General features: G+C 31.9%; 1 protein-coding gene across 1 annotated transcript; it reads left to right on the top strand.

The window, feature by feature from the left end:
• Positions 1 to 353: 353 nt before the first annotated feature.
• LOC131849531 (putative fatty acyl-CoA reductase CG5065) lies at positions 354 to 19821 on the top strand. Its single transcript, XM_059199618.1, has 10 exons — positions 354 to 455; positions 2987 to 3103; positions 6662 to 6784; positions 7079 to 7204; positions 7720 to 7867; positions 13227 to 13328; positions 15343 to 15529; positions 17767 to 17858; positions 18971 to 19097; positions 19593 to 19821. The coding sequence occupies exons 1-10, from the start codon at positions 354 to 356 to the stop codon at positions 19819 to 19821; spliced, it is 1353 nt and encodes a 450-aa protein (XP_059055601.1).
• The last annotated feature ends 700 nt before the right edge of the window (positions 19822 to 20521 follow it).

The raw sequence follows: 20521 nt of genomic DNA, 5'->3' as shown, positions 1-20521 counted from the left end.
AGGCATTGGATGCGAGCAGCGCAGGACCGATCGTCGTAGAGATCTTTGGGGGAGGCCTATGTCCAGCAGTGGACGTCTTCCGGGCTGCGATGATGAATATAATAATAATGTTTGTTTATATATCCCTATAATGAAGTGTTGTCTACAAAAATGATCTAAAAAATATATTAAATTAATAATAACATATTTACATTAATGAATATTGATATTTTTGTTGAATACCGATAAATTAATTAAGGGAAAAGAGTATAATAATAGAGTGAAACTTACAAGAAGCATATTAAAAATATTATAACATATTTTAACAATATATACACAGTTAAAACTAAAATAAAACTATTTTTTTAGCAAAAATGACGACTTTCAACGATATTTCGTCTACATTGAAACCGGTCGCGGACTATTATTCTGGAAAGTCATTGTTCATAACCGGCGGTACAGGATTTCTTGGCAAGGTATGTTTATATATATAAAAGAATACATAAACATATATATTATAGTAATGTTTGGAGAGCTTATTACACTATCAGTATAGATTATGTACAACAATATCCAACTTAATCCACGAAATGACGCATGGCATCACGCCGCTTGCAAAGTTTATATTTAATTATATAGTTATAAATCAATCGAATTGTTTACATTTTAAGGTTATGGTTCACTATGTAATCTATACTAAACAATACCTCTGACTACCCCATCTTAGAAGATAGTCATGAAGATATATTTTATTTTTTAATTTGAATCTAAATAATATTATAAAGATGAAGAGTTTGTTTGATTGTTTGTTTGAACACGCTAATCTCAGGAACTACTGGTTCGAATTGAAAAATTCTTTTTGTGTTGGATTATCCTTTTGTTGAGCTTTAAGCTAAATAATTACGCAATGATCAATAGAAATGAAGCTTTAATGAAAAATATTGCAAAAACGGGGAAAATTATTCATTTAAGAGGTTTTTTTATAGATGACAGTGGAATGGTGCACCCGTCTGCGCTAACGGTTTTACACTGGCGGGGCCCCAGTGGAGGATGATAAGATGAACATAAGGTCAGGTCAGTTAGCGCATCGTGACAAATTCACCAGGAATTTATCACTATGGTTTCCAGGGAGAACCGCGTGGAGGTCAACCTGACCTGAATGTACCATACATTGCTAGTGATATGGTCATGGGTTATGAGTCCATATAACAAACAATCCCCTTTCCACCTCATTTAAGGGGTTTCCTTGAGTGCGCTGCGCGAACGAATTCGCGGGCACAGCTAGTATAAATATATATACCAATATTATAAAGATACCTATAGGACAGGTGTGTACTTAGGTCCTTATTTTATATTGCGCAACTTTCTGTCATTTGATTACCTACCTAACTAACTAATTTCAACTATTATATATTGCTCCTTTTTAATGTTGTAATCTTATGGTTTGTTTGTTTGTAATACTTTATTGTACAATAAAATTATAAATAAAAGGACACAATTGACTTAAAAAAAATCGTACAATGGGGGACTTATACCAATGAGTTTCTTCCAGTCAATCTTTGAGCTAGTGAGAGGAATTGTGGAATGGTGGAAATAGTGGTTGTACAATAAAGCATTATTAAAGATAAAGACTGTATCTTGTTATGAGAAAACTACTGCACCAATCTGATATTTTTTTTTCTCTGTACGATCGATCCCCCGTCAAATTTAAACGGGGATCAAAATTACGATGGCCTGAGCCGTAGTTCGGACCATAGCACCTAAGGGCAGCCTCAGACTATAGACGTATCCCTCAGGTGGGAAGTGGCCTTCAGGTACTCCATAAGTCCTTCCGCGGGTTTGGAGTACCATCTGTACTCGGCCCCTGTGGTCCGGTGGAGCTTTAAAGGCCAACTGCTGGCTGCATCTGGCCTACGATGTTATTTCCACAATATTTATCCACCATTCATTTACTCTACTTCAAGATAATAATTTCAACCAATGCTATGTACCTACCATTAAACATAAATAATTATTGTTCTACATAAATCTCTAAACATTGTCTTCCCATTGGCGCAAAATACAAATTATAGTAGATATTTACTCAAACCACCTCAAACGTAGAAGGCTGTATGGGTGCATGGTCGTTGCTCATGTTAGTAAAAGGAAAAAAAATGTTTCGGCGGGAAATAGAAGATAAAGTTTTTTTTTCTTTACGCATAACATTAATGAGCGGTTGAATAGCAAATATTTACTGTCTATTGCACGCGATTCACAAGTTATCAGCACGCAATATGACTGCACACAGTAACGCGTATCATTGTAGTTTTACGGAGAAAACTTAGACAAACAAAATTTATGTACTTTTTAAACAAACAATAATAATCGTGGACAATTCACACAACACTAGTCCTTAACTAATCTTGTGTTATCGGTAGACAACTGATGCAAATACTTTTTTTTGTAAATAGATACATAATATGTATAGAAAATACCCAGAGCAATACAAAAATCACATATACTCGTGAATACAGATGTTTGCATCGTGCTAGGAATTGAACCTACGAGCAACGAAAGTAAGGCTGTATGCTAAGTAAACCGCTAAAGCATAAAGAGGCTATAACTTTTCAGTAATATGTTAATATGAATACTATATTTTTAAGGATTCAAAAGAATGTTCTGGCATTTGCTTAATAATGAAAGATAACAGATAGTAGTAGGTATATACTCCAGAGTGATATAGTTAATATCATCATCTGCTTCTTCCTTATTCCGTTAATTTGGGGTCGGCGTAATATGCTTTTGTCTTCCATTCATCTCTGTTCGCAGTATAGTTAACATAAAAAAAACTGTTTCTGTCGGCTAACTCGAGTTAACTCGAGTTACCGGAGTTTCAACTCGAGTTATGTATATTACGATAATATTACGGTATATTATAGATGCCACGTTAACATCAGAATGTTTAATTATAATCTTAATCTAATAGTAAGTTTTATCATTTTAATAGAATTATTTTTAATCATTTTAGGTTTTAATAGAGAAATTATTGTATAGCTGTGAAGAAATTGACAAGATTTACGTGTTGGTACGAAATAAAAACGATCAAGATGCCAATAAAAGAATTGATGAGATGTTATCCAATACAGTGAGTATAATTTACACTAACGGCCTCGGTGGTCTAGCGGTTTAGCATACCGCCTTACATCCGATGGTCGCGGGTTCGATTCCTCGCACGACACAAACATTTGTATTCATGAGTATGATTGTTGGTATCGGCTGGGTGTTTTCTATTTATAATATGTATTTATGAAAAAATATATATATGTATTTGTATCGTGCGAGGAATCGACCCCGCGACCATAGGAAGTAAAGCGGTGTACTACACCACTACACCGCCGAGGCCGTCATTATTATTTTTATTATTTTACATTAAATATTTTATAGAATGTGGTGTTATTTTGCGGAAGTCCGTTTCAATAATCCGTTTAATAGATTATTTTGTTTAATTTCGCTATCATTAGTATGTGTGAGATCATAAATATTTAGTGCGAACACTTGATCACCTCGACCGGAAGCGCTATGACCTTCTCCATTAGTGATCACCTCCGATCGTTATCGTATCTTCACCCATATTGAGACACGTGTTTCACCTCTAAATGTGGTAATATCATTATTTATTTTGTTATATTTCTAAACAAGAATAATTTTGTCTTACTAATATAATAATCGCAAAAGTTTGTCAGTATGTATAAATGTTTGTTACTATTTCACGCAAAAACTACTGAATGGATTTTCATGAAACTTAACAGTAATCTTATGCATCAGAATAATATATAGGCTATAATTTAAGATATATCGCCATAAAGAATCCTAAATTTTCACTCTTTTGCCATTATCCTCTATTTTTTAATGGCGCTATTAATTTATATGGCAAAGGGAAAGGGAAAATATTTAGGAGCTTGGCTGTACTACTAGAGTATAGTGGCCGAGACTACTAGAGTATAGTAGTCTCGGCTCTACACGCACAAAGGTCCAGATTAGAGGCTAATTGCGGAAAGTATAGTCTAATTTTATATGGCAAAACAATGTTTGTCGGATGCAGTAGTAATTAAAAATAATGTATGTAATAATCACAAAATAATAATCACAGGACAATTTACACAGCGCCATCTAGACCCAAGTTAAGTTAGTTAAAGCTTGTGTTATGGGTTAGATAACTGATACATATACATAGATATTTTTTTTGTAAATACATACATATTATACATAGAAAACACCCAGACCGATACAAACAATCATACTCATGAATACAAATGTTTGTGCCGTGCAAGGAATCGAACCCGCGACCATCGGTCGTAAAGCGGTGTGCCAGACCGCTAGACTACCGAGGTCGTCGGTAATGTAATATTTTATTTATTGTTATTTATCTAAATAGACTGTTAATTTCAAACCAGACTAGATATGCAGTCTGCATTTGACGGAGTATGCAAATCATTACTGCAGACAATACAATCCAATTAAAGTTATGATAACTGGACATATTGTATGCACAATTGTATTAGTTACAATTAACATGTTTCTAGTAACTAGTAGTCGCTGAACTTTGAACATTATTTAAGGTAAAATTTTTAAAGAGTTACACAGTTCTACTAGCTACACGCCTCTGCTTCGCACGGGTGTACGTGTAGTATATAACATAAACCTTCCTCTTTAATCACTCTATCTATTAAATAATCGGGTTCAAAATCCGTTGCATTGTTTTAAAGATTTAAGCATACATAGGGACAGACGGCGACAGCGACGTTGTTTTATACTATGTAATGAAATTATGATGCATGCGTGTCAAATACGTGGTAATGTGTGTAATATTTTTTTATTGATTTAATGTACTTTTTATGCATAATTTAAAAAAATATTAGCATTCTAAACTTATTTATTTATTTATTTATTATAGTTTTGCATTCCATAATTTTATAGTAGATAGATCTTCTTCTTCTTCTTTCAGCATATATTTGTCCACTGCTGGACGTATGATAGCATATAGATAGATAGGTATATTTCAAAGTAGGTTAATTATGGACCCTGTTGGGCAGCAAGCGGAAGAAAAGAGAGGAGGAGTTATTTTTTTATATAATATATAATAACAATAATAATAGTAATAATGAATAAATTGTAACTGTATATATTTAATTATTAAAATTGTATAATATTAAATTCAATATGTCATTTTTGTATTCTAAAATTGTATACATTTTTTAATCAACGATGTCTTGAAATTTCTTATAAATATTTTATCATTTTTTTCCTCTTTTAAAGAAACTTATTCTCTGTTTAAAGCATAAGTCTGCGAAATTTCATACTGCTTAGTTCGCGCAATATTCGTAAAAAGGGGTACAAAGTTTTTGTTTGATGTATTAATATAATGATTGTATATTCAAACAAAGGCTTTATTAATGTATATTGTATACAAAGTCGTCTTCATGGACATCTATTTCAGCTGCTAAGCATAAGATGATTCGTAATGTTTGTGAAGTAGATTTTTTTATTTAATACAATTCACACAGTGCTGTCCAATCTCAATCTAAGCAGAGCTTACGTTATGGGTCCTACAATTTATCTATTTTGACGAGCCATCAACTTATTTGTCAATCCAGTTACATTATCACATCCTTAAATATCGTGAGTTCGATTCTCGCCGACATCAAAAACATTATCTACGGTTGAATAACCGATTATATAACACATTTTACGACTAACTCCGTGTATTCATAACTGCAATTATGTAGGATTATTAATTTGCAAAATTACAATTAATAATGTTACTTGGATACAATGAATGAATAAAAAAAAAACAATTGACCGCATCGTATCATATAATTAACATTCCACTAATGTGTACCGATCCTCGTAGAGCTATTATTTAGAGTTGATATCTTATCTATACAAATCTATAGAAATAAATAAAATTAAATTGCAAATTAACAGGTTTTCACTAAATGCATAATTTAGGGTTGATGTGACATAAAACCCTAAACCTATAAACCTAAATTAAAATTAATTGTCTGTCTGAATGTTTATTCTTGATTATATACAGCACATACAAATGATATTATTTAAAAAAAGTGTTTGTTTGTTCTTGCTAATCTTTGATCCGATCCGTCAAAATCCGGCCCATTTTGACGCCGGCGGCCTCGGCCGCCTTCAGCCGCTCTGTAAGTCCTTCAGCGGGCGGTGAAGCTGTAAAAGCCAATAATATTAAAATAATTAAAAATAAAACGCTTCAAGTAAAACAAAATAATTTTTGTGTGTGCAAGTTTATAGAATTTTTTTACGACTCTGCCTAGCTTCAAACTTGGCCCAATATTTATAATGCCAGTAACAATCCTTATAAAATGCTATATCTATCTAAATAAAATGAATAAAAAAGACTTAACGAGCTGGCCACAGAGCAATATTATGCTCTGTGGCCAGCTCGTTAAGTCTTTTTTATTCATTTTATTTAGAGTACATCTACTGTGTTTTGTTCTTTATGTTGCTTCTAATGATATCCTGAGGAAAACTATATACCACTACTGGTATATAGTTTTCTTACTTCGTAGTTACTGCGAAGAAAGGTAGACGTTTTATTTGTTGTTTCTAGACATTGTAATAGTAATAAAAACTATTTGCTAGCTATTCTAAAATTGTTTTATGTAATTTTCAGCTTTTTACTAGATTAAAGGAAAATAAAGCGGATTGTTTAAAGAAATTGGTACCAATTATAGGAGATATTGCTGAGCCGAACTTAGGAATGACGCCTAGTGACGAGGAACTCTTAATTGAGAAGGTACTTATTATACATGTTAGGAAATATATTAATTAAGGCAAGATTTTTTTTTATTAACTCACAATAGCCTTATTGTGAGGTGCTTCAGAACTGTAGCACTGCGAACTTCATAGATCTATTGTGCTCGCCCTTTTTCCTGTCAGGGACAAGAACTGAAGGGTATTCTTAGGAGCGATGGTTTGTATCTCCTCAGGATAAAGTGTATACTTCATCCTATGTGGTTGTATCTCACTCATGGAGTGTTTCATAAAAAAATCGTCGTCATGAAAACATATTGATATTTTTTAATTTCAGGTTTCTGTTGTATTCCATTCGGCTGCTACAGTTAAATTTAATGAACCCTTATCAGAAGCTATAAAAGTAAATGTAGAAGGCACAAGGAAAGTACTAGATCTATGTCACAGAATGAAGAATATAGATGTAAGTAATTTCTTTCTTATATCAAACCCAAAATTTAAATAAGACAGTGAAATAACAGGACAATAGGCATGACATTATATCCTTCGAAATAGCGAGGCATGTATGACTTGATGCCCTCGGTAGTCTAGCAGTATAGCACACCGCTTTACCTCGGATGGTCGCGGGTGCGATTCCTCGCACGATACAAACATTTGTATTCATGAGTATGATAGGTTGTAACGGTCTGTGTGTTTTCTACGTATATTATGTGTGTATTTACAAAAAAAAATGTACGATGCATCTCATTAGATAGATAGAAATAAGAGCAACGAATGTGAGTGTTAACGGACTCTGACATTCACTGCTCTTATTTCTCAATTCCTAGTTCCGGGAAATGCTCCGAGTTACCCTCTTTCCACACAAAGAACCCAGCTCCCTCTCGGCGAATGCATGGAACGCTAAAAAGTTCGTACTTGACATTATTATTGTACTCTACTGTTATATATATTTTTATTTACTATTTTTTTATTCATCAGATGCTCGTCCACATTTCAACATTGTACGCCAACTGCGACAGAAAGGTTATTGAAGAAGTTATATATCCACCTCCTACAGATCTTAATGAATTGTATACTTACATGAAATCAGATGCCTACGACGAGAAGTCTGTGTCACATATTTTAGGTGAGTTTGACTCGGATCCATACTAATATTATAAATCTAACCATGTCTGAACTTAACCTGACTAAAGGTCTGAAAGAATCTTAATGTATTTATATATTACTAACTGACCTGTCCGACTTCCTCTACATCACACTTATCATTATATATCGCGTAATTTACATAATATATTTTTAAATTATAGCCTATATATTATTCTGATGTCTAAGCTATGTTACTGTAAAGATTCATCAAAATCCGTTCAGTAGTTTTTGCATGAAAGAGTAACAAACATTCAGTAACATTATACACAAATAATATCAATCTTTTATTCACAGTTTGACCACAGACTTTAACAATACATAAAAGATCATATATACGTTTACGTATATATATATATATATATATACAGTAGCGTGTGTAATGTTTTTTTCATTATTTTAATGTATTTTTGATACACCATTTAAAAAAAAATAGCATACTGTACCTTCTCTATATAAATGTGCGAAATTTCATACTCCGCCGTCAAAAATGTACAACATTTTTACTTCACGTATTAATATGTACATTATTAAAGTAATATATTTATGATAATTAGTAGTTATGTATCCACAGAATACCAACATTGTGCATATGAGCTACATATTATTGCTCTAATTGTATTGGATTATCTTTTCGTTTTTTTTTATTATTGCTTACTGTTGCGAGTGTCGAATACACATATTTTCTTTCTAATGAAATTTGACTTGAAGATATATCAAATTTTATTAGAAACAAAGTCATATTACATTTTACTAAATGGTTGAATGAATCTTAATGTGATTCTTGACGAATTTTATCACGAGAACAAACACAGCTTATTTATAATCTAAAAAATGTAAACCAAGTCGCAGGAAACACCTAGTATAGCTATAACGTTAAGTGACAGAGTGCAATCAGGAAAAAATAAAGAAAGAAGGAGCATCAAAGGAAGTCGTAAAAGAGGTAACAAAAGCAAATATGGCGAGCTTTACTTTACTTTTCTAGGTGCTATTTTTGAAGCGATGCGAGGATTTTTAAATGTTGCAAGGAAATGAGTTTTTTTTATAGCCCAATAGTTTTTTTAAACGTTGCGAAATATAATAAATAATAATAAAGATGACTTATGGTATAGTAAAAAGATATAGCATGTTTCTTTATACACCTTTATACATATAAGTTTTTCGCTTACCTCGGAGTTTTTTTCTTAATATAAAATGTTGAATTTTTTCGGTAATAATATATACTTATATATATAAACTTAAAGAACAAAAAGCATTTATTTTGATGGTAAATTAGCTTTTACCTGCCCTTCTTCTGTATAAACTTTCATCTCTTTCATCTATTTCATCCCCTTCTAGAGTATTTTGCGATATAAAAGACAAGACAAGAAATTTGGTATTTTTTATATTAAATTAAATAAAAAATACCAAACAAGCAAAATCTAGGCTTGTTATGAAATAAAAAAAAAATTTACCAGTTCATTATATTTTAAGTTTACATCTACACATGTTTTTTTTTATTTCATCAAACAAGCCTGTCTGTTGCAATAATACTAAGTATAGGATAAGATCAATAACTTAAATTAATGACAATCTATTAGTGAGCAGTAATTAAAGCAATTACCTTTATAATCGAGCAATTACTTATCAAGAAATCTGCAAAGTTTTCAATAATTATCACCACAGTTATTACTTCCTACGTTTAAAAGTTGTCTTCACGGGTATTTACTTATATAATCTGTGGTATTTAGTTTTCTTCATATTTTAAAGTATTTCTTTCAGAAAAAAACAATAGCATATTTATTTATTTCAGGCTACGAATAGCCCATCTTATAAGTACCCTATGGACTAACATACACATGTAATAATAGTATAAATAAATATAAGTCGTCTGTGTGGTCATGGCAATGACGACGGTAAACTGCCACGGTAACGTCGATACACCGCCCCCTTCGGACAGTAGTCCTCCTTCATGAAGGTGGGCAGCATGTTGGTAGGCATCCGGGACATAAACGATTTGAAACTCGCATATGCTGATAGTCATTACACCCTTCCTAATTGAATTAAAAAAAAAGGTATTTTTGTAATTATGTACAAAACTCGTTTGAAAAGAATAAGAACGGAGGTTCTTGTCAGTTCTTAGATTGAAAACACTCCAAATTGATGGTAGATTTAACATATCATAAGAGTCTGTAATATACCTACATGAATCAAGATATTTTGATCATGATTCACTACGATTTAGGAATGCGAGATTAAATTATAATGTTATTGGAATAATTAATCTAAATTAATTATAAAACTCAAGATTTTTTTTGTATGTTTAAATGCATTAATCTAAATCTAAACATTTGTTAGACCAATTCTTGAGCAATATTATAGGTTGTATTAAATATCATCCAACGATTTAAAAATAAAAGAAATCAGAATTTACAATAAAAGAAATATAAGTAATGCGGTAATACGGTAATAACTCATCGTCTTATTCATTTATTTCCTTACTAATTATGTATTAAAACTTATATTTTACTTATTTATTAAAACTTGAATACACAAATAAAGGTGCACATTGCAGACTTAATACCTTGAGGCATTTTCTCCCAGACAATAGGGCAAACAGCGATTCATTAGCGATATGGACGGTGCATTAGCAAAATAAACTAAGTAAAAGAGAATATACTTTGAATATATAGGTACATATGCAACCATTCTTTTTAAAATCTTATTTTTAATCCAAAATCAAAATATATTTATTTATATAGGTCTATTACAAATTCTTATGATATGTCACATATTTCTACATATATAATCTTATACTATATATGTTTATACATATATGAATACAATACTTACACATGCAGTTAATTTTTAAACAAATGAACAGTTTAAATATTATACAATTACATTCAAAAGTCTGTTTGTTACGTTGCCATAACTAAACGGTTTTAATATCTATAATTGTTTTAAAATAAGTATCATAATAGACTAGATGTAGCTAATTTGTAATTTAGCGAATAACAAGAACAATTAACATTAACCCGACTTTATTCGTACCAAGTATTTATTACATATACCATAATAACTTAACATCTCCTTTTCCTTTTCTTTTCTTTTTTTTTCTTTTTGTTTCATAATGTGGTCCCTAGATCAACCATACGCATCTCGTATGCGTATGGTTGAAGTTTGCTAGAAGAATTTTTTTTCTAAGATAAGAACTCTCTTGTAGATTTACCTAGTTACATTTCTTAGTTACTTTTATTTTTTCCTGTGTATACAATTAAGGACAAGTACAAACTCCATTATTCGTAGTAACTACCAAATGAAGCATGAATTGTTACTAATTAATGATATTAGTAGATTAGTTGACAATGCTTCGAGCATTGCCGTCGTATTCAAGTAGTTTGTAGAATAGCTTTAGGATGAAATCAAAAGTAGGGAAAAAATTAAATAAAAAAAAAAATACGTTTATAAGCGGCTAAAATGGTCTACATGAAAACAATATTTTTGAATTTAAAATGGAACATTTATATACCTGGCTACACTGTGTGGTATAAGTCAGTTTCCTTTTAACCTGACGGAGATTATACTTTTCGTATTGTCTACACTTGAGCTTCCATTTTTATCTAATATAACTTATTAAAATATATAAATAAATAAGGAGAGTAGGTTATTGAACCTACTCTTTTAATTTATTCATTTAACAAATCGGTATCACAACCACTACCCTGCTATAGGTAACATTATTTCAAAATATTACATTTACACCTATCAATTTAGAGTCCGGGTTTAAAAAACAGACCATTAACATATTCTTCTTAACCAATACGTATCATTTAAAAAACAATACATCAAATCATTGTAATGATAAAAAACAATATTGACTCAAACATTTATTAAACCATTAACATATTCTCATGAATCATTACGTTTCGTTGTAAACAACAATGCATCGTTTAATAGATGATAATCATTATAAATTGTTGCATAGGTTTTGTCATGAAACCTGTATTACTACAATGTTAACTATCAAATCAGTATTAATCACAGCATAATTGGTCCAGTGATTATACCTAGTTTATTCAAACATAACTATTGTAGTGTTAATTACCATCGACCAGTAGGAAATAAGATAAATTAAATGAGATACATCATAATTAACGGAAACTGAAAGTAATTCAGTAATTTGTATAATTTTATCATTGCTAACTAATGTTCGTATTAAATAAATAAACCTGGACTATTAACACAGCACCATCTAATCTCACGGTAAGCAGAACTTGTGCTATAATATACATAACACTCAGACCTTTTTTTTTCGGACTACTCTAATGCTGTTGGCCCCAGCTGGCCTTTACAGCTTCAACGGACGTTAGGGGGCGAGTGCACTGTGCAGAGTGCAGACTCCAAACCCGCGGAAGGAATCCTTCCGCAGGTTTGGAGTGCCATCTGCACTCGTTATGGAGCGGCTGAAGGCCAACTCCTGCCTGACGGATACAGTCAGACCGATACAAACAATCATACTCATAATAATAATAATAATCTCAGGACAATTCACACAGCGCTATCTAGTTAAGCTAGCTAAAGCTTGTGTTATGGGTACTAGATAACTGATACATATACATAGATATTTTTTTTTTGTAAATACAGTCATATTATACATAGAAAACACCCAGACCGATACCATTATCTCGGTGACGACGACCTCGGTGGTCTAGCGGTCTAGCACACCGCTTTACGACCGATGGTCGCGGGTTCGATTCCTCGCACGGCACAAACAATTGTATTCATGAGTGCGATTGTCTGTATCGGTCTGGGTGTTTTCTATGTATAATATGTATTTACAAAAAAAAAATATTATGTATATGTACGTATCAGTTATCTAGTACTCATAACACAAGCTTTAGCTAGCTTAACTTGGGTCTAGATGGCGCTGTGTGAATTGAGATTTATTATTATTTTATTATTATCTGAGTGAATGAGTACCTAATAGGCTGTGCTCAGTAAATATGATTTAACAGATGTTTTGAATTTATTTAAAGGTAATTCCAATATATCCTTTGGTATCTTATTGTAAATTTAAATACATATACATAGTAATTTAAATACTACTTTATTATATAAAAAAAAACATCTATTAAAAAGAGCAACACACAAGTTTCTTGCTCAGTCTTCTTGTGATGAATCTGCATTCCGAATGAGTGGTAGAATCAAAATATGACTATTCAAAAGTGCTTGTAATGAGTTTATTTGAATAAAGATTATTTCTATTTCTATTTCTACTAAATTTAATTAAATATAATTAAATAACTTACTAGTGTTACTTATTACCTTTCGTGCATTAACATTAACTTTATTTCCAGCAGCCAACAGACCTAATACTTACACATTCACGAAAGCACTGGCCGAGAATCTGATAGAGAAGGAACATGGAGAAATACCTACTATCATAATCCGACCTTCGATTGGTAAATATAAATTAATTCACTAAATCTTATATATAAAATTCTCGTGTCACAATGTTTGTTTGCGATCGCAATTAGCCATATTTAGTTACATCTATAGGTACATATATCTGTACATATAAATAAAATTGGAGTGTCTGTTTGTAATATTGAAATAACCGTTTTTTACTACATGCATATGAATATAAATACGATACATACACCAAAAAACCACTTTTTAAAATTTTTGTCTGTCTGTCGTTCTGTTTGTTTCGGCTAATGTTTGAAACGGCTGAACCGATTTTAACGGGACTTTTTTTGGCAGATAGCTGATGTAATAGGGAGTAACTTAGGCTACTTTTATTTTAGAAACATTATTTTATTTTAGAAAACTAAAGTATAATTCCACGCAGACGGAGTCGCGGGTACAGCTAGTAGTAAATAAAATTAGAGTGTCTGTTTGTAATATTGACATAACCGTTTTTTACTACATGCATATGAATATAAATACGGTACATACACCAAAATAACATTTTTTATAATTTTTATCTGTCTGTTTGTTCCGGCTAATCTCTGAAATGGCTAGACCGATTTTGATGGGACTTTTTTTGGCAGGTAGCTGATGTAATAAGGAGTCACTTAGGCTACTTTATTTTAGAAAAATAAACTTAAATTCCACGCGTACGAAGTCTCGGGAACAGGTAGTTTAAAAATTAAATTATAAAATTCAAATTTGGAACGTCCATACGTGACGTTCATCGTTACATGGATGTTGTTTTGTTTTACTTTATATACATTTTCGTCACTTCATCTCGAACGTTCCGTGGCGTCATTATTAAATTTTTAGTGTATTTTACATTCTAAGCATTTTCTATTTTAATAATACAACAACTTAAACATTGCAATATTCCTCCAGCAAACAATTTTAGCTACCATATGCCTCCAAAACGGCTTCACCAATTTTATGAAATTTTATATGCATATTCAGTAGGTCTAAGAAACGCCTATTTTTTTTATGTACCATTAAAAAATACGTACAACCCTAATAGGCCCCCGGTTTCACCCGCATATATAATGTAACCTATGTGTTAATCTGACGCATAAGCAATATTACTGTAAAGTTTCATCAAAATCGTTCAGGAGTTTTATTTATATGCCAGTTTTGGTTGTATATAAGTAGTTTATTCTAATAATAGTAATTTACAGCTATATATAGTAATGAAGAACAGTATACAAAAATTAGTGATCAGAAGTATAATAGTTGAAGAATGTCTTTAGAAGAAGTTAAATTGTAGATTCTATCCCAGATTCAAAATATACGGATGGCGCGCAGCCGCAGTAGGATTGATGAACGCACCATGGCAGTATGCGCGATGTTAATACTATGAGTATTAAACAAACATCCATACTTACAAAATTTTGGGATTTATATTAGTAATATTATTTTACACGCAGCTTCGCTCGCATTGAATCAAAAATATTTATTTTTTCTAAATAAAAAGTATCCTATGTTCATTCTAATACCTCCAAGAATATATGTACAAAATTTCATGATGATCGGTTCAGTAGTTTTTACGTGAATGTGTAACAAACATCTCTACTTTCACATTTATAATACTACTATTAAGAACTAGCTGTACCCGTGATCTGTCCGCGTGGAATTATACCTTATTTTTCTAAAATAAAAGTAGCCTAAATAACTACTTATTACATTAGCTATCTGCCAAAAAAAGTCCCGTTAAATTCGTTCAGCCATTTCAGATATTAACCGGAACAAATAGACCGACAAACATTTTAAAAAGTGTTTTTTTTGTATATGTACCGTATTTATAATCATATGCATGTAGTAAAAGATGATTATTTCAAAATTACAAACAGACACTCCAATTTTATTTATATGTATAGATAAAAATAAGATTGTATGAACTTGTAATGAGAACTGCGTGTGAAATGTAAATTATGCTTCACCAACTCCAGTGTAAGTGACATCTGACTAACAGAATGTTGCCTCCTTGAGATCTAGTAACTTTTTTTTCAGTGGGATCAGTGAAAAATGAACCTACACCGGGATGGTTAGACAACTGGTACGGAGCCACAAGTTTTTTCACGTTCGTCTCAATGGGCATCATTCGCATCATACCAGGCAGAGGCGACGGCGTTATAGACTTGATTCCAGTTGATTATGTATGTAATCTCGCCATTGTAGCGGCTGCGAAATCTGTAAGGTGAGACATTATTTAATAGTCCAAGATCCGCTTTAAGAGAGATATAACTTCATATTTATTCCTTTTTTTCGGACTACTCTAAAGTTGTTGGTCGCAGCTGGTGTTTACAGCTTCGCAGGATGATACTGGTCGAGTGCAGATGGTAAACCAAACCCGCGGAAGAACTTCTGGAGCGGCCGAAGCCCAACTCCCGCCTGACGAATACGGCTTTATTGAGAAGGCACCGCTAGAGGTTCGAACCTTGTCTCAGGCCGTCGTAATTTTGATCCCCGTTTGATTTGGTCGGTGGGGTTCTGTTGTTCATTATTGATAATGCTTCCATTAGACCCACGCGCACAACGTCCGTTCCTCTCGCGGACTGTTCGTATAATACCATTTTTGTGTCGAAACTGTTCATAGTTCGCCATCTTGTGCCCCACTACTCTCAAAAAATCGGAAGTAATAACATTTAGAGCCCAAATTGCTTTAACAACAATCCCTCGTAGATATTTTTATTTGGATTAGAACAGACAAGGTAGTGTGATATAAAGTCCAGTCTCTACAAGCAGCGCTAGTTCACGAGTATGACGGATGAGTAAAGGAATTTTCTTCCATCATTCATATGTCATACTCGTGAAGCAGAATAAATAAACAACTATATTAGTCAGTTGAGGATGGGTGTGTGTACATTGCCAATACGCTAAAAAGGCAACACCTCAGTGTATTGTTTGATCGAGCAAACCAATTTCCAGATATTGTCTATTATATTACTCTTGTTATTTCGCACTTGAATACTTATTAATTATGCATATTTTTTTATAACCCGTGTTAGCATAGCTCTTCAATAATTGTTGTTTTTTTTTGCAAATTATAAATTATTTGTGTAATAATCGGCGTGTGCTTTTGATGAATAACAAATGATGGAAGGTAATAAAAAAAAGTGTGCTATACCCTTTTACACTTTTTTTATTATGTTCTGATATATTTTTCAATTCAATTCAGCTCAAAATATCTTTATTCTTGTAGGTCTATTACAGACTCCTATGATAAGTCAAATCTACCGTCAGTTCGGAATGATTTCGAGACGAGAAGAATTGACAAGAAACTCAGCTCGTATTCTTTTCAAATAATACAGATTCAATTTTAAATTTAAATTTGGGAGAACAGAGTGACCACTAGCATATGGTATTGCAAAAGCAAAAAGTCTAATCAGTGTTCGTAACCTGAACAGATCAGTACCGCTATAATAGCTTACGATTATCGATAATAATTATCGACAAATCGATAAATCTATTTATTTGCACTAGTTTCACAAATTACCTTTATTTACTTAGTTCAATTAATAAAAATGTGCTTGTATTTTTGATGGAAAGTGTAAAGTGGACATGTAATGCAAATATTATTTAAAAGACAACAAGATACCCGTTCACGAGTATGATCTAAATCTACATATTAGGTAAAATGTAAAAGTTGTTATTAACTGGCAGACCTACAATAACATGTACTGGCAGTTTCGTATATTCGTATATCCATATTTGAAATAAAATATTACTTTTATTTATTGTAACTGCTTTGCGCTATATTAAACTTCTAAAAGCATATCAAAAGATAGAGGGCCTATCTTTTTGAGGACGTATCCTGTACTATGTACTTATAGGCTCTGTATACAATAACATCCGTTATGTTGCTAGTAAAAAGAGGTAGATATAGATCTCCGACTTCTTTTTTTATGTAATTGGAACGGTACACATACTGAAAATCAGAGCTGTGGTGTAATTCAGTTATGCTACAGTATGTATGTTGAGTGGGAGTCACATTCAGCGTTACAAGTAGGTTTTAATTTTGAAGATATAAAAAAGTAGTAATAGTATCTAATACTGATATAATGAATAAATAATATTCTTATTTTTTTATATACTACGACGTTGACAAATAAGCATACGACCCACCTGATAGTAAACGGTAATCATAGCCTATGGATACCTGGAACACTAGGGGTGTCACGTACGCGTTGCTAACCCTTATGAATCCTTAATAAATATATAGTTTTCCTGAAAACCCCATGATGTAGTCTCTCGAGAAAACCTTGTTGGTATATAGTTAGAAAAATAGTAAAGTAAGATACGAAGTTTCTGTGACATCAGGTTTGAACCTACGACTTATGATGTTTACAAGATTTTATGTTAGTTTTTTGCAATTTTAATAGAGGATGTAATGTATTATTATTATGTAATGATTTATAATATTTTTAATTTCAGATCAAATTTATTACACGTGTACAACTCATGTACCAGTGAATGTAATCCTATAAATATGAAGAAGTTAACTGATTTGATCTTATCTAATAATAGTAAGTTATATCTGTAAAATGACTTTCATAACAATTTATATTGACGCCCTCAGTGACGTAGCGGTTTAGCACACCGTCTTACTTCTTCGCGAGTTCGATTACTTGCACAGCACCAACATTTGTATTCACAAGTGTGATTGTTTGTATCGGTCTGAGTGTTTTCTATGTATAATATGTATGTATTATACTTGGATCTAGAGAGCACTATGTGAATTGTCCTGAGATTAGTATTATTATTACTGTATCTACGAAATTTATTAATCTCACTAATAATATAGGCGCGAAAGTTTGAGATTATGTATGGATGATTGGTTCTCGTTCACGTAAAAATTACTGAAACGATTTTGATGAAACTTTACAATAACATAGCTTATACATGAGAATGACATATAGATTATAATTTAAAAAGGCATTATATAAATTAGGCGAAATATCATGTAAGTATGCAGACTAACCTGCGCTGGGGCAGCTAGCTATTATTTTTAACCTTTTTAAAAAGGGTATCAAATTATTTTTTTATAACACAGGGGACAAACGAGTATGCGGCTCACCTGATGGTAAGTGATTACCGCCGCCCATGAGCATCCGCAACACAAGGGGTATTTGCAAGTACGTTATCGGCCTTTTAAGATGGAATAAGCTCTTTTCTTGAAGGTTTCCATATCGTATCGGTTCGAAAATACCATTGAAGAAGAAGAAGAAAAATATTTATTCAGTGCTTTTCAACAATGTTTCAATATAACAAACAAGCAAACGAAAAAAAAGATTAAATATAATGTACATATAATTAAACTTAATTTATCATGTAGATAATTAAAAATGATTGCTGGGGATTCCACAATGTGGTTGTGCGTGGCAAAAAGTTTCTAGAATACCGCACTGTGGAGGACCGCCATTCATCCAGGTGATCATCAGGTGATCATGATCTGGATGGTAGTTTAGTTTCTGTCGGGTGGTACGGTGGTGAAACTCAGCAGGTATTAATCCGAACAATTTATTAACCAATCCTTTTACGGCCTGCCAGATGGTAAGCCACCGAAGACGGACTTGTTCTTGCGATAGATACAAATCATCAATAACTGTATTATTAAATAACATTTTTATAATTTCAGACTTCTTAAACACCAGTATACATTTTACTACTTCAAGAAAGATTATGAAGGTATTAAGTTTTGTACTTGAATACATACCAGCTTATTTTAAGGATATTTATTTATGGATGGCAGGTCAGAAACAGAGGTAAGGTACATATATATTAATTTATTAGAGCACTGACAAAATTTCATATGTAAAAAAAACTCTATGTGCTATGTATTATAAATCATATTTGTTATTATACTTATTAAGCATGCTGTAATATTCAATGTTAGAATTAAACTAATCTGATTTTTTAAAGTTCATATTACTTGACCAATTCTAATTATTGTTTTTGAAAATAATACAATATTTTATAATATATAGTGCGTTTAGTTATCGGCGTATTTTAATCCGCTTCATGTTTGTTAGTATTAATATAGATTAGTATTAATAATAACTACATTTTTTTACATATGGAACTGATATTTTTTTTTATAGTCGGTTTAGTATTAATAATAATAAAACCACCCAAGATAATTCACACAGTGCCATCTAGTCCGAAGGTAAAAAGAGCTTCTGTTAGATAGATATATACAATTCTAAATTCTATTGGTTTAGTTTTAAAAATTAATATGGATTGTGGATTATTGTCAACAGAGTAGTGAAACTACATTCCCGTGTGAACCATCAGCGGGAGAAGTTAGAATATTTCGGTTTCAACAATTGGCAGGCGAAATATAATAATTCCAAATCACTCGTCGATTCGTTATCGGAAACAGATATACAGACGTTCCGATGTGATTCTACAGATATAAAATGGAACGAGTATATACCAATATATCTTATGGGAGCGCGTAAATATGTAATGGAAAAATTAAATGAATGAAAGTATACTAGCAAGTATGTGGAGGTTACTATCAATGGTGGTAAACAGTATTAATAATAATATAATAACAATATAGATTTTAATTAAGTAATTTAATTTTGTTGTAATAAAAATTGATAGAGTAGTACGTCTTTGTTTTTCTGTAATTACAATCCATTTTAACAAAACATTTATATATAACCTGATAAATGATATGAATCGAAATTCACAGAGTAATAGGGTACAAAAGGCGGGCTTATTGCTTATGCAATCTCTTCCAGACAACCTTTGGGTAGAAGAGAAAAGAGGAAAGGTAGGTGGCGCTAGAATAGAGTGGTAAAAATAATAATAATGGCAATAACATTACAAATTAATAATAATGAAGAACATAACATATTATATATAGACATAGTAACATGCAATAAAAAAATACACAACACAAAATAATGTAAGCAACACACGCATAGGAAAGATACTAGTAACAGAACAATTATGACGACAGCAAAGAGACATTACAAGGAAAGATTTTTTCTTTGTAATTTATCTTATACCTACTTACAAAGAAAGAATCTTTCACTCTCTTAGAGGTCTTAAAACTGGATAGTGATCGTGAGCTAAGTTTGGAGGAAGGTAGTGAGTTCTATAATCCAACGGCATGTATAGAAAAGGAGGGGGTGCATAGAAAAGAATAAACAGGGGTAGTATAAGATTTTTTTTTAAT

This window comes from Achroia grisella, unplaced genomic scaffold (genome assembly GCF_030625045.1).
Source record: "Achroia grisella isolate CSIRO2021 unplaced genomic scaffold, CSIRO_AGI_Agris_v1 utg642, whole genome shotgun sequence".
NCBI classification, from domain to species: domain Eukaryota; kingdom Metazoa; phylum Arthropoda; class Insecta; order Lepidoptera; family Pyralidae; genus Achroia; species Achroia grisella.
This window is presented reverse-complemented; position numbering and strand designations above follow the sequence as displayed.

What these genes read in the sequence shown, in the direction of transcription:
- LOC131849531 (XM_059199618.1), top strand. Translation starts at nt 354, where the DNA reads ATGACGACTTTCAACGATATTTCGTCTACATTGAAACCGGTCGCGGAC. An exon ending in AGGAACTCTTAATTGAGAAG is followed by an intron (nt 6,785 to 7,078) that starts GTACTTATTATA and finishes TTTTAATTTCAG; the next exon opens with GTTTCTGTTGTATTCCATTC. An exon ending in GCGGCTGCGAAATCTGTAAG is followed by an intron (nt 15,530 to 17,766) that starts GTGAGACATTAT and finishes TTTTAATTTCAG; the next exon opens with ATCAAATTTATTACACGTGT.